Source organism: Nipponia nippon, unplaced genomic scaffold, assembly GCF_047370975.1.
Source record: "Nipponia nippon isolate SJK-2023a ecotype South Korea unplaced genomic scaffold, ASM4737097v1 scaffold_25, whole genome shotgun sequence".
Lineage (NCBI taxonomy): Eukaryota > Metazoa > Chordata > Aves > Pelecaniformes > Threskiornithidae > Nipponia > Nipponia nippon.
In genome coordinates this window covers 5,400,953-5,413,955 of record NW_028262342.1, presented here as the reverse complement: position 1 = coordinate 5,413,955, position 13,003 = coordinate 5,400,953, and the positions used below count along the sequence as shown (strand labels likewise).

Here is a 13,003-nt window from a genome sequence, read left to right as displayed (position 1 = left end):
TGCCTCCTCCCTCCCAGCGCATCCAGTTAGCGCTGCCTCCTTCTGCACAGCCCATTGGAAACAGCATCCGCGCGAATCGGGGGAATCCGCTTCCCTGGGGTCCCGGCAACCTGCACTGAACTCGTCAGTGTTTCGCTGTGCCGCTGTCTGGGTCTGTGTGTGCCAGGGTGTTCCTACCAACCAGCCGTTAATTACAGAGTGAGGAGGTTTAAGTGCAAGCCTCAAACTGGAGACCAGAGGGAGCTCAATGGCTCATTTTGTTCTGATTTCTTGCTCCTTTCAGGGTTTCTTGGGCTCAGTGAGGCTTCACACCTGGAGTCCCGAGAGAAGAGTTATTTTTCTGAGCTGCTTTGGTTTTCAAGAGAGCTTTTGTGCTTCTCGGGACTGTGTCTCTGGCTAAGTGCAGCAGGTTGGGGCAGGAAAGCCTGGAGTGTTTTGTTTTGCAATAAGTGACTCTGCAGCCTTTAATCCCAAACACCTTCTGAGAAACGGTCACATCCTTGGAGGAAAGTACCCTGATGCCTGTTGGTTTTGGTGCTCCTGCGGCAGATTAGGTACGTGTGCTTGTGAGCTCCCCAGAAGCAGGGCTCTCTTTCTGTTTTGCTTTTGTACAGACCTAGCACAACAGGATCCAGAGCCATGGCCAGACATCTAGGTGTTACTAAAGTGCAAATCGTGTTTTGTCTAATGTGACGTTAATGAAGATAAGGCTGGGAAGTTAAGATAAATACTTACCCATGCAAAACCCGGTGGTGCTGCTACAGAGGGGTGAGCTGCTTGGCAAAGCTGCCTGGCGGGTTGAGCACTGGACGGGGATGTGGGAGATGTGGGTGGCCTTGGGTGTGAAGCAGTTCCCCTCTCTGCATCCCCCTGCCCATCTGTCAAGAGAGACCTTCGCTGCAGGGGCTGCCCGCGGGCGCCTCGGGGGTGCCGCTGAGCAGAGCTGCGTGGGTGGCGATGCACCAGGAGTCTGGAGCAAAAGGCAGGTATGCCCTCTGCCTCCGGGATACAGAGAAGGAAGAAGACTTGCCCGTGACCCCAGAGCATCTCTGGGCTTCCCTGCCCTGCTCTCGCTCTCTTTTCTCCAAAGCAAGTGCCTTAGGCCTTGGCACTTCTGCTATCACTCCAGCAGCTTGCTCTCCTTTCTCCTTGTCCTCAGACCTGGCACAAGGGCACCTGCAGCTGGGGCACCTGGGCAGGGACTTCCGAGCAGACACCAGCCCCATCTCCCCCTCCGAGGTGGAAGGCCAGTCCCCGATGGCCGTGCGCTACCGCAACAACAACCAGCGCCGTTTCTCCATGGAGGCAAGTACTGCTGCAGGCTGGAGCCGGCAGAAGGGATGTGGCAAGTTCTGGTTGTCACCTGCCTGCTGGCTGGAAAAGCCGGTGTTTGGTTCCTGGGGACCTGGCAGTCTCAGCCACGAGCCCTGGTGTCCTCTTGGGTGCTCTCAGCATGACTCCCATGGTACCTGACAGAGCCCAGTGCACGTCCCCATGCGCACGCACGCACGCACGCACGCACACCTTCCCTTTTCCTTTGACGAAGGGTCCCACAGATGCTGCCCCCGGTGCTTCGCCATTAATACCAGCTCTGGTTGGAGAGCACTTCCCCTTGGATGTTTCTGTACAGTCCTCCTTTCATCAGATGCATTCATCACCCGCTCTTCTGGCCCTCTCCGCAGGATGTCAGCAAGCGTCTCTCCCTGCCCGTGGACATCCGCCTGCCCCCCGAGTTCTTGCAGAAGCTGCAGATGGAGAGCCCGGAGTTCCCCAAGCCCCTCAGCAGGATGTCCCGACGGGCTTCCCTCGTAAGTCCCACCGTGCAAAGCGAGCAGTGCTGGGCACAGCATCTCGCTTCATGCACACAAGTCCCAGCCAGCAGATGCATGTGCTGATTGCCACCCACCCGTGCAGTCGTGCCCGGCTGTGCAAGCTCCCTCGTACCCCCCGTGTGTCATGGAGATACGCACGCACACGTCCCTGCCCATAGAAATCCCTTTCTGCACACTCGCAGCAGTACACGTCCCCCCACCATGCACACAGGCATCTCTTCCCCCATGTTGCTCCTACACATGCACATCTGCGTACTGCTGTGCAAATCCCCAGGCCTGCACATTCCCTCACTCACCTCTGCGCATACCTGGCTTTCCTCTTGGCCTGGCTCCTTCCAAACGGGAGGAGGTGGAAAACCTCCTGCGGTTTAGCAAGTGCTGGAGCCTCTGCTAGTTGAAATGCAAATGCCAATAAATAATGAATTAGCTTTTGCATTAGTGTTGGCATTTCAGTTTCTTTACTGCAGAGCATCAGCATATGTAGGAGCAAAAACCCGGTGCCCTGTTTACAAATGTGCAAGCATGTGTCCTGCTGCCCAGGAGTGCTCCGTGCTATGCAGATACAACGGCAAGGTCTCAGCAGGCGTCTTCAGATCTGGCATGCCTATTCAGGGGGAGGGAGGAGAAAAGGAGAGCTTGCATTTACCTGCCTGTTCTGTCTAATCAATAAAATAGACACAGCCAGAGCAATGTGCCATTAATATTCATGGTCCCCTCCATGAATAAGGCATGTTCCTGCAAAACTTGCAGTGTGGCTCTGGGGGTGTACAGCACCTCAGATTGCAGCAGCAGCTTCATTTCCCTGCTCAAGACACATCTGTTCCCGGGGTACGCAGAGGCCTTGGGGAAGCCAAAATGGAGTAAAAAAACCCACTGTGTTCCCCTGGGATTTGCCGGTCCAAATTCTGCTGCGTGAGCAAGAAAGCGGCTTCCCCGCTGCGTGTGGCAGCTTGTGAGAGCTTGGTGGTCTGCCCAGTGCCTGTTGTGAGGAAGAACCTTCCCGTGGGGCAGATCTGGTGAGCAGGGCAGGCTGCAGGAGCACCCCAGACCTGGGGCTGCTGGTTCTCCAGGCTGAGCCCTGGGCACAGTGCAAGGGGCTCCTTCGGTGCCTCCCCCAGGGGACCCTTTCCCTGCACAGCCCGAGTCTTTGCCTGCTGATTGACAGCTGTCCATCCAGCTCCATCTGCTGATGGCGAGCGGCATGGCATGAGCCCTTGGCTCGGGAGAGGGAGCGGTGCTGCTGGGCTGCAGTCAGAGCTGGCTGCTGGCCTGGGACTACGCCGATGCAAACGTATTTTGTGGGAGAATTACACCGGTTTGTTCACCTTAAGGAGCAACGATTTGCCCTGGGCCTTGAGCCCAGTTGTGCTGGGAACCATCCCCTGCCCTGGCACACAGATAATCCAGACTAACCGCGGAGGCGTCTCTGTCCCCACAGAAAACTGCAATTTCAGGGGTCTGCTAGGGCTGACACCTAAATCTGTGGCCTTGCAGTGGTTGCCCTTCTTTCACTGGGTACATGAGAGCAGGTCTCAGCAATACGTTAAAGAGTTACCGTTCCAAATGGGAAAATGTCCCTTTCACGCTTGATTTGAACAGCACACAGAGAAACGAACGGCGTCACAGTAAAGACCGGGACATAGGAAAGCACTCAGGAAAGGCTGGGTGTTGGCAGTAGGCTCCCACGAGGCTTCTCCAACAAAAAGGGCATCAGCTTTTTGCAAATCACCGCTCCTGTTCGACTCGGCCGCTGCTGGTGGCGTTTCCGGGCGGTGGGGGGGAGAAGGGAATTGCAGGGGGAATTGCAGCGGGAAGGGGCAGGCGTGCAGGCTGCGGCCGCCCTGGGGTGCGGGGTGCAGGTGCTGAAGCAGCCGGTGTCGGTTGTGAAGGTTTTCTGATCGATTGCCTGGTCGCCTGCACGGCTTCTCCAGGAAAGTAACGGATTTTATGTGCTTAGATCCGCTGGGCTCCTGCATGCAAACACCTGCCTTGACTGATCTGCCCCCAAAGCTGTTACTGCCCAGTGTCCTTGACCTTCTCCCTGGAGGTGAAGCCATCCCTGGATGAGATCCCTTCCAGTGATGTTTTCCTTTCTCTCTTACAGTCAGATATTGGGTTTGGGAAGCTGGAAACCTATGTTAAACTGGACAAACTGGGAGAGGTGAGTAGACTGTGAAACCCCTGTAAAGGATTTAAATTAAGTTAGAAGGGCAGCTTTAAGTGCAAAAGGCAGACGGTAGCCAAATTTCTTCAATATCTAGCAATTTTTAGACCAAGCTTTTCTGTGGACTTCAGACTTGGCCCTGTAGCTTCAAGTGATCCTTCCTCCAATGTTATGGGGTATATCCATGTTGTGCCACCCTGGCAAATGGTCTGCATGGCGTGTATTTTCTCTCTCCCCACCCAGGGCACGTACGCCACTGTCTTCAAGGGACGCAGCAAGCTGACCGAAAACCTCGTTGCCCTGAAGGAAATCCGCCTGGAGCACGAGGAAGGGGCACCTTGCACAGCCATACGGGAAGGTGAGGGCAGGAGGGGCTTTTCCCCATCACAGCCCTGGTGAGCAGTGCTGGGTCACAGGTGGATTTGGGACGGGCGGTGCCGGTGGACGCGTGTACCTGCAGTCCCAGCAGCGCGCTGCCGCGCGGTGCCCGGATCCTGCTGCCCCAACCTGCCCTCTCCTCTCCTTGCAGTGTCGCTGCTGAAGAACCTGAAGCACGCCAACATCGTGACCCTGCACGACATCATCCACACGGAGCGCTCCCTCACCCTCGTCTTCGAGTACCTGGTGGGTCTGCGGGGGTTCTCTGCGGGAGCGGGGGGACGGCTGCCTTTCTGCGGGCAGGTGATGGGGGCCGAGGGAGGGAGAGGCTGACGTGTGCTTCCCGTTGCAGGACAGCGACCTCAAACAGTACCTCGATAACTGTGGGAACCTGATGAGCGTGCACAATGTGAAGGTAAGACGGTGCTGCCTGCGACCCTGTACCCCTGCCTCTCCTCGCATGCGGGGAGCTCACCCTGCATGCAGTCCGGGGTGATGCAGGGCTGGGTGAGGCTGGATACCCCTTCTCCCTTCAGTTCAGCCTTCTTACTCTTCTTTGACCTTTTTCAGCCTGCTCTGATGTTCCACCAGCTTTTCTCAAGTCACTGCCACCCTAAATAAAATCGCTGTGCGTGCAGACTTTGCTCAGCCCCTCTTCTGGATTGCTGGTGATGGGCCTGAGCGCTTGCCTGCAGTGCGTCTCACCCCAGGCCAGCTTGCAGGGCTCTTTCCTGGCCGTGACTTTGAGAGCCCTTGAGACAGACTCATTTTTGGTGCCTGTGTCCCAGTGCTAGATGCAAACCCCTTCGTTTCCCCACAGATCTTCATGTTCCAGCTGCTGCGTGGTCTGGCTTACTGTCACGGGAGAAAGATCCTGCACCGAGACCTCAAACCCCAGAACCTGCTTATCAACGAGAGAGGAGAGCTCAAGCTGGCTGACTTTGGTAGGTGGGCCTCTCTGGGGAAGATGCAGCATTGCAAGAAGGTGCAGCTCCTTGATATCCATCCCTTTCGTCCTCAGGACTAGCCAGAGCCAAGTCAGTCCCTACGAAAACGTATTCCAATGAAGTGGTCACGCTGTGGTACCGGCCCCCCGACGTCCTGCTGGGATCTACCGAATATTCCACACCCATCGACATGTGGTGAGCCACGGCTCCAAACCGAGCTTCCCGGGTCTCCAAGGCGGTGGGTTGGGCATTTCCATCCTTCTGCCAGTGCAGCACCATACATGCCCACAGTGTTGGTTACACCTGAGGGTGGTGGGCTCTTCCAGAGGCCGTGCTGTTTTCCATGTCCCCTGGGGCTCAGGGTCTTTGGAGCACACTGTCCACATCAGGGGTGAATGGTTACCTGTAGCAGAGAAGGGACACGGCTCCCGAAGCTCATTTCCCTCTGCGGGAACCTCAGCCCTGGCCAAGGGGTGGTGGGGCATCCACAGGGCTTCTCCCTCACTAATCCCAGAGCCTCTGCTGCTGCTCTAGGGGTGTTGGGTGCATCCACTACGAGATGGTCACCGGACGGCCCATGTTCCCCGGCTCCACCGTGAAAGAAGAGCTGCATTTGATCTTCAGGCTGCTGGGTGAGCCTTCTGCCGTCTCCCCGGTCCCCACGCGAGGGCAGTGGCTGACTGCAGGAGCGGTGACGAAGCGCAGCCTGGGAAAGCTGGCGGGAGCCGGCTGGCAAAGCTTTGCGGTGGCGTGGGCAGGCGTGGGCAGAGGCTGCCCGCAGCCCCCCGCAGCCCCCGCAGCCCCCCGCAGCCCCCGCAGCCCCCCGCAGCCTTGCGGGCAGCAGAGGGGCAAGGGCGCGGAGCTCCTCGCCGGCTGCCCCGTGGGATGCGCGGGCGAGTCCCAGCTCGCTGGGGAAATTCGGGCCCTCTCTCCGGGGCAGGGCGCACACTCGCACGCATGAGGCTTTTCTCTCTGCACCAAACGTGCGTGACAGGTTTCCCTCTCTCCCCCTCCCAGGAACCCCAACAGAAGACACCTGGCCTGGAATAACATCCAACGAGGAGTTTAAGGCTTACAATTTCACGCAGTACCGAGCCCAGCCGTTAATAAATCACGCCCCAAGGTACCTCCTTGAGCAGGGACACGTACGGCACAGTGGGCTTGCGCTGGCCGTAATCGGGAGCCTGGGGAGACCGGTTTCATTTCCTCCTTGTGGTGCTGGCAGCTTCTGAATGCAGCCGTGCACTGGAGGCCCCAGCTGCCACTTGTCCCCTGCATTGGTGGTGGCAATGTCTCCTGGGTGCAATAATGCTCCGTTTTTTATTTCCTCCTTCTCTCAGGCTGGACTCAGAAGGCATTGACTTGCTGATGAACCTCCTTCTGGTGAGTGGTAGAGCAGTTCAGGTGGATGGCAAAGGGATTTGCAGTGAAGGTCCTCTGCCTGCCCTCACGCTGATTTTGGAGCCAGGCAGGAGAGGAGCTGTGACTGCAGAATAAGCCATGGCCCTGCAGCTGTGGCGTTGTAGATGCTATCCCAAACCACCACCCATTAAGGACAGTGAGCCATCCTTCACCCTGTGTCTCCTCACACAAGTGAGAGGACTCAAACCTGATGATCCGTAAGGTACGATGTGGCCGGTGCGCTCCTTTGGTCACAGTGTGTGCTGACTGTCCCTTGCGCACATGCAAATGGCACTGGTGACTGCCTGCACAGCCCCACGGTGTGCACAGTGTTTGGACACACTGTCACCCATGCAGCACACGAAAACACTGGGCACTTACATGTGTGTAGGCGCACAAATGTGCGCACACCCTGCATGGGGCCTCTGTGCCCACTGAATGCCATCTCGCACGTGCAGACTGTATATAATTGCCTTTCTCTGGGGCTTTGTGCAGTACGAAGCCAAGGGCCGGATTTCGGCGGAGGCAGCCCTCCGGCACGCTTACTTCAAGAGCCTGGGAGAGCGGGTGCATCTCCTGCCCGACAGTAAGTGCACGCTCTCCTTGCCTGGGGGATGTGGAGCACAGAGCTGCTGTGCAGCCCAAGGGTGGTGGTTTGCAGCCGGGTCTCTTTGGATGCCTCTTGTCTTTGCTCACTCAGAGGTGCTCCTGCAGCAGGGTGGGGTGGGAGCTTGGTGGCTGTGACAGCAAGAAACAATTTGGGTAGGACAATGTCGAGTAGGAGTAGGAATGTGAAAGCAAAGCTCTGATGAGGTGCTGTGCTGCACTTGGGCGCTGCCGTCCCTCCTGGCTCTGGGTTTGCAGACCGCTGCCGGCTCAGCCAGCTGGACTGATGCTTCTCTCTCTGCCCCCTCTGCCTAGACGTCTCCATCTTCTCCCTGAAGGAGATCCAGCTTCAAAAGGACCCTGGCTACCGAGGCTCAGCCTTTCAGCACTCAGGTGGGACTGGGGAAAATCATGCTGACCTCTCCTAGATGGTGCCTTGGACCGTGCTGGCACTGGGGTTACTCTCAGTGGGTCCCACATAGAAAAAGCCAAACTTGCTCCCTGCTCCCTGCTTTAGTCCACAAATTACCCCTGGGCATCCTTGCTTGTCACCTGCCCTGGTACCAAAGTCACATCTTGGTGCCCTGAGGTGCAGCTCCCTCCTCTCCGAACGCCGTGGGCTTGTAACCTCCTAACCCAGAGCACCGCGGGGCACAGCTTCTCTGCAAAGTGCCGCTCGCCGTCTGACCTCTCTGACCCATCTCTCTCTCTCTTCCTCAGCCCGAGGGAAGAACAGGAGGCAGAGTATATTTTAAACTTGGATCTCGTGTTCCCCTTGTCACCATGGAGATCAAAGCACTGAGAAAGGAGATGGCAACACGCTCCCACCTGACCCACCGCAGAATTACTGACTCGAGCAGGACGATGCTGAAACGCCCTCGGCCGCAGACTCTCCCCTGCCTGTCCCCACAACCACAGCCCCTAGCAGCTGCTGTTGATGGACCTGTGGCCTTTTTCCCCTCTTATTTTCATGTTGCCCCCATCAGACGTGAGCTGCCACCCTCTGTGCCACTGCCCTAGCGAGGAGCTGCCCTGGGCATTGCCCGGAGCGCGGGATTATGTGCTGCCCCAGGGAGCCGCTCGCTGCCCTGGGGGGTGAGCCGGGCACGGGGAGGTTTTGTGAGCAGAGGGTGGTATCTCCAAAGCTGGGCGGTGGGTCGTAGCGTTTGGCCCCGGCAGGCATTTCTGAAAACGTTACCTTTGCTCAGACAACCTGCTCTGCACCCCCTGGTTCTTGGGGAGACACTTTGCAGCCACGTTACGGGTCAGGGGCACGACCCAGCCTGGCACTGGAGAGACTGCACCTGAAGCACAAAAACCGGGGCAGCGTGCCCTTATTTGCCCTTGCCTCTGCCTGCATAACCCCTTTTTCTCTCCCCATCTTTGGTACCTGAATCCTGACAAGGACAGAGCAGCTGGGAGGAGGGGGCTTTCCATTGCTTCCCCCAGCATCTCCCCCTCCTTGCCACCATTGCGTTTCCAAATTCAGTCAGCTGGCTGCTCCCCAGAGATGTCCTGAGCTGAGGGCAAAGGCTGGCTTACCCCGCCTGAGATGCAGGTACCTGCTGGGAGAGCTGTGCAGAAGCGGGGCCAAACAAGCATTGGCTCCGTTCTGCCTCCCGTTGCTGTGCCGAGCCCTTTGGACAGCCTTTCCCAGGCACCGATGGAGCGGACCCTTTCTCCTTGCTGAGCCTGCTGCCCCCCCAGCCCGCGACCCTCTCTGCCACCGTCACAAGGGGCAGGACACAGTTCCCAGCTGGCATCTCGGGAGCGCATCTCCCCCCGTCCCGTCGCCGAGCCCCACGCGATGTGGCAGAGCCCGAGCCGCGCAGCCGCTCCGTACCAAAGTGTTGCACACACCCACCTCAGTGCATTTCTACCCAGAGGAAGGGGGAGAGGTGCCAAACCTCCCACAGCTCAGCTGTGGGGACCAGAAATAGACCCGGAGAGAAGCAAATCATCCCTCAAACCTCATCGTCTGGCCTCTACATTTGTAGCTGATGCCAGATCATACCAGCCCTGACTCAGATCGATGCCATGGGACTGAGGTGCATGCTTAGACCTGAGCGTGCTTTGCTGGACGAGGACTGCTCCTGGTGCGTTTTCCCCTCCGTACACTTCAGGACCGTGCCAAATCCATCCTGAGCAAAGAGGCCCTGCTGCACCTCCCCCACAGCCTGCAAACAGCCTGAAACGTCTTCAAGTGTGTGAGCGTTGCAAGAAGTCTCTCTACTGTATAATATTCGCATCCTTTTCTTGGCTGTCCCGGATGACTAGTCCTCTCACCCACTGGTCCTCCAGCCCATGGATGTGGCCAGGAGACTCTGGACTTGGCAGGCGCTGGGACTGTCGCCTGGCGCTGGGACTGGCAGGACGTGCTGATGTCTTAACCCGTCGCGCTCCAGCCTGGGAGGCATTGCTCAGGGGACGGTAACGCTCCATGCCGCTGTTTCCCCATCGAGCCAGGAGTGAGGGCTCCGTTTTGTGCTTTGCTGTGCAGGATTCCTTCTGTCATCCTCAGAAAATGCAAAGCGTGAGGATACGTGAGGAGACCCTTGAGCTCCCCAAAGCTTCTGCGGCGACCCCTTCCTGTGCCGGTGCTTGATGCGCTGCACCCTCTGAGCTTCCCCCATCAGACCAAAGCTGTTAATTCGGGTTTGTCCTAGACAAGCATCCAGACGTCTGCATTGTTTGAGGTTTGCCCATCCCTGCTCGGTTCCCTTCTCAGTATGTCCAGCATACAGCAGGCTGAATAGTTCATTAATTGTTTCCATTTGATAGGGAAGAGCATGAATAGCCATCAGCCACCAGTGACGCATTTCGCCCTGATGCCAGGGTAGTGTTTTGCCTGGTTTCCTACACCCGGCTCCCGCTGCACGGCGCTTTTCAGTAGGGAGGTTCCCAAAGGGAGGTGTTGGCTGGAGTAAGGCTGAACTCTCGCACTGTCATCTTTTCTTTCACAAAGGCATTTTATACAGGAATTTCCTTGGCATGGCAGGGATCTGTGGTGCAGACTCACGCTTCCCAGGGCAGCCAGCTCCCGTCAGGAATTAGCAGCTCAGCAGGCAGCCCACGGACGCAGCGTCTCCCGTGCCCTTGCGGCAGCACCTTCAGGTCCTGGGGCGAAGAGCGCAGGCGTGCCCGGGGGGCAGAGCCCCCGCTGCGGTCCGTGAGCACAGATCAGACCGGGGGGAGCAGGAAACCCCTCCACCCGCTCTTGGGAAGCCCGTTCGGGACATGTTTGCCCTGTCTTTGTGCAGTTCTCTTGCTTGGCGTTACCATCCCCATGCACTGAGATTGCCTTGGGCATAAAGCTTGCTGGGGCACGGGGTGCCCAGCTGAGCCGTCCCGCTTCCACACTGGGAGAATGGAGGCAGCCCACACCGGGTCTGTGTGGTCTCAGCTCTCCCCTCAGAAGAGAAGTATTCCTGCTGAAGGTCAAGGTCACCTACGGAAACCGCTGGGGAGAAACATTGGGGAAAAGACCTAGCAATGACCGTGTAGACAGGACTGCCTTACCCAGGATCAGATAGCAAAGACAAAGGGCCTGTTAGCTGCTCTTTATTCTTTCATAGCCTTTGCCTTTCCTCCTACAAATCCTCCCTAAAGGAGACACTATTAGCCCTGTGCCAGCCCGAATTTAAGATAACCCCTTTTGTTCCACCGCATTTAGTGGATATTTGATTCCTGTTCAGGAGGGCGATAGCGTGTGTAAATATTTGGTGCCCCGCTGATCAAGGTTTGATTTATAAGCTCCCGTCGCTGCTGCACTTGCACGTGTCGGCTGGCAGAGCCCCGAGCGTCTGACCTCCCACGGCACGCTGCCCGCCAAAGCCTTCCCGGCTGCGAAGAAAAGGAGCTGCAGGTTGGCAGCGATGAGAGCCCGGAGCCAAATCCCCCTTCTCCATCTCCCGGATGGAGTTACGGTTCCCCTGAGGACCACGGGGTCTGGCTGGGTTTAGGAGGACCAACATCCCTTGGACCCCCCAGTTTATGAAAGCCCCGAGCAGAGCCGTGCCCCGCTCCTCCCTGCTTGCAAGGGGAGAAACCTGCAGCGGGGCTCGGGCAGCTCATCCCCCGGGCAGGCTTTCCCCGGCTTTTGGAGCGCCAGCCGGCTCCTAAGTTGGATTTTTAAAGTAGCGCTAATGAAAATGCTGGGAATGTCTGTGGCTCTCCGGCATTTTTTTTGTTTTGTGGGTTCTCCCATCCGCCGCTTTGCGGAGTAGCTGGCACTCCTCGCAGATGGGGAGTTTTGACAAAAGGAAACTGTTGCTTTGTCTTCCAGACATTTTTCTTGCCTTTTTTTTTTTTTTTTTTTTACCAGTTTGGGTAGAAAATGGAGTTTTGGCTGTGCCCTCAGGAAAGGCTGTATTCTTTCATCTCCAGCTGATGGGTAGTTAAAGAAATGTAAGTAAATAATGTGTAAAGCAAGGTCGGTCCATGTTATGGGACAACAATAAAACTTACAGGCAGAGCTATTTAATTTCACCCTCTCCGTACAGACATGCACACGCCTTTCCTGGCCCAACCCGTTGCCAGATCTATGTTAAGATTTTAAATAACAAAAGTACATTGTCTCTTGGAGACTAAGGACAAAATAAGTGGATTTTTTCCTCTCCCTTACACATGACAAAAAAAAAAAAAATTAGAAGGCCATTTTCCCAAGCTTCTCAAATGTTTTGTTTGGTTTTTTCCCATGACTTATCTTCGGTCAGAAATTAGGCTAGCATAAAATGGGAGCCCAGAGCTCTCAGGAGCAGGCTAGAAACAGGCAGGTGGGAAAACATTAGAGAAGGAGCCTAACCCGCTGGGCTGAGTAACGCGAAAGGCTTAGTGTGTGTGTCCCCGGGCACGGGGAAGGGACCGGACCTGGGGGTGGGAGCCTGCCCAGCCTTAGGCGGCCAAACTCTGCTTTCACCAGTGTAAATCTGGCGTCTCGCAGCCACGCAAGCCCGGGTTTGCTCAGAGCACAGAGCCAGCGATGGCCGAGCGGGTCCTGCAAGGGTCATCGGGTCTTGATCCTGAAATACGTGAGGTTAAAAGTGGCACGATCTCACCTGCCAAAAGCTGCGGCTGCCTGCCTGGCTGTGCCGCTCCCGCCGCACCGCGCCGCTCTCCTGTCTCTGTACGCTCCATCCTGTAAGGGAGGCGTTTGGATGTCCCCGCAGCACGCCCCGCTAGCCGTGCCTGGCCACAAACACTATGAAACCCCCTTTCTGGTTTCTTCATTGCCTTCTTTCATCCTCAGCATCATGCTTGTCCTACAGCAGGAACAATAGATCCAAGCGGCCAGGATACACATACTGTGAATGTTCTCTGGTGTGATTCATTTGCAGAATACCAATAATATATTTAACTAGTGTTGTACAAATGAAACATGCATTTTAAAAGAAATTATTTTAAAGATTTATTCCAAAAGAAGCAATGATTTTTTTATAGAAAGTTTTTCTGGAATAAATGGAAAGGTACAAAAAGAAAAAAAAAAAAAAGAATAAAAGATTGTATCCATCTATCAGTCTTGTGTCTGTTTTATAAGAGTATTTCAATTTTTGTATTTCAGATGTGACATGGACTATTTTGTGGATGTGCTCATTTTCTTGCTAAGGCTTATATTACAGTTGTATTGTGAATGCTCCAAAGCCAAGATTGGACAATAAACTTCACTGAATACAGGA

General features: G+C 56.1%; 1 protein-coding gene across 2 annotated transcripts in view; it reads left to right on the top strand.

The window, feature by feature from the left end:
* Positions 1-13,003, top strand: part of CDK18 (cyclin dependent kinase 18) — a 38,975-nt gene extending 25,972 nt beyond the window's left edge. For both annotated transcript variants that reach the window (XM_087762219.1, XM_087762220.1), the window contains 14 exons: positions 1,160-1,305; positions 1,683-1,808; positions 3,937-3,993; positions 4,240-4,354; positions 4,526-4,620; positions 4,727-4,789; positions 5,195-5,318; positions 5,396-5,516; positions 5,856-5,953; positions 6,339-6,444; positions 6,662-6,704; positions 7,218-7,308; positions 7,644-7,721; positions 8,049-13,003. In XM_087762219.1, the coding sequence (XP_087618345.1) occupies positions 1,160-1,305; positions 1,683-1,808; positions 3,937-3,993; positions 4,240-4,354; positions 4,526-4,620; positions 4,727-4,789; positions 5,195-5,318; positions 5,396-5,516; positions 5,856-5,953; positions 6,339-6,444; positions 6,662-6,704; positions 7,218-7,308; positions 7,644-7,721; positions 8,049-8,083 (1,298 nt within the window). In that variant the 3' untranslated portion in view covers positions 8,084-13,003. The remainder of the gene's footprint in view (positions 1-1,159; positions 1,306-1,682; positions 1,809-3,936; positions 3,994-4,239; positions 4,355-4,525; positions 4,621-4,726; positions 4,790-5,194; positions 5,319-5,395; positions 5,517-5,855; positions 5,954-6,338; positions 6,445-6,661; positions 6,705-7,217; positions 7,309-7,643; positions 7,722-8,048) is intronic.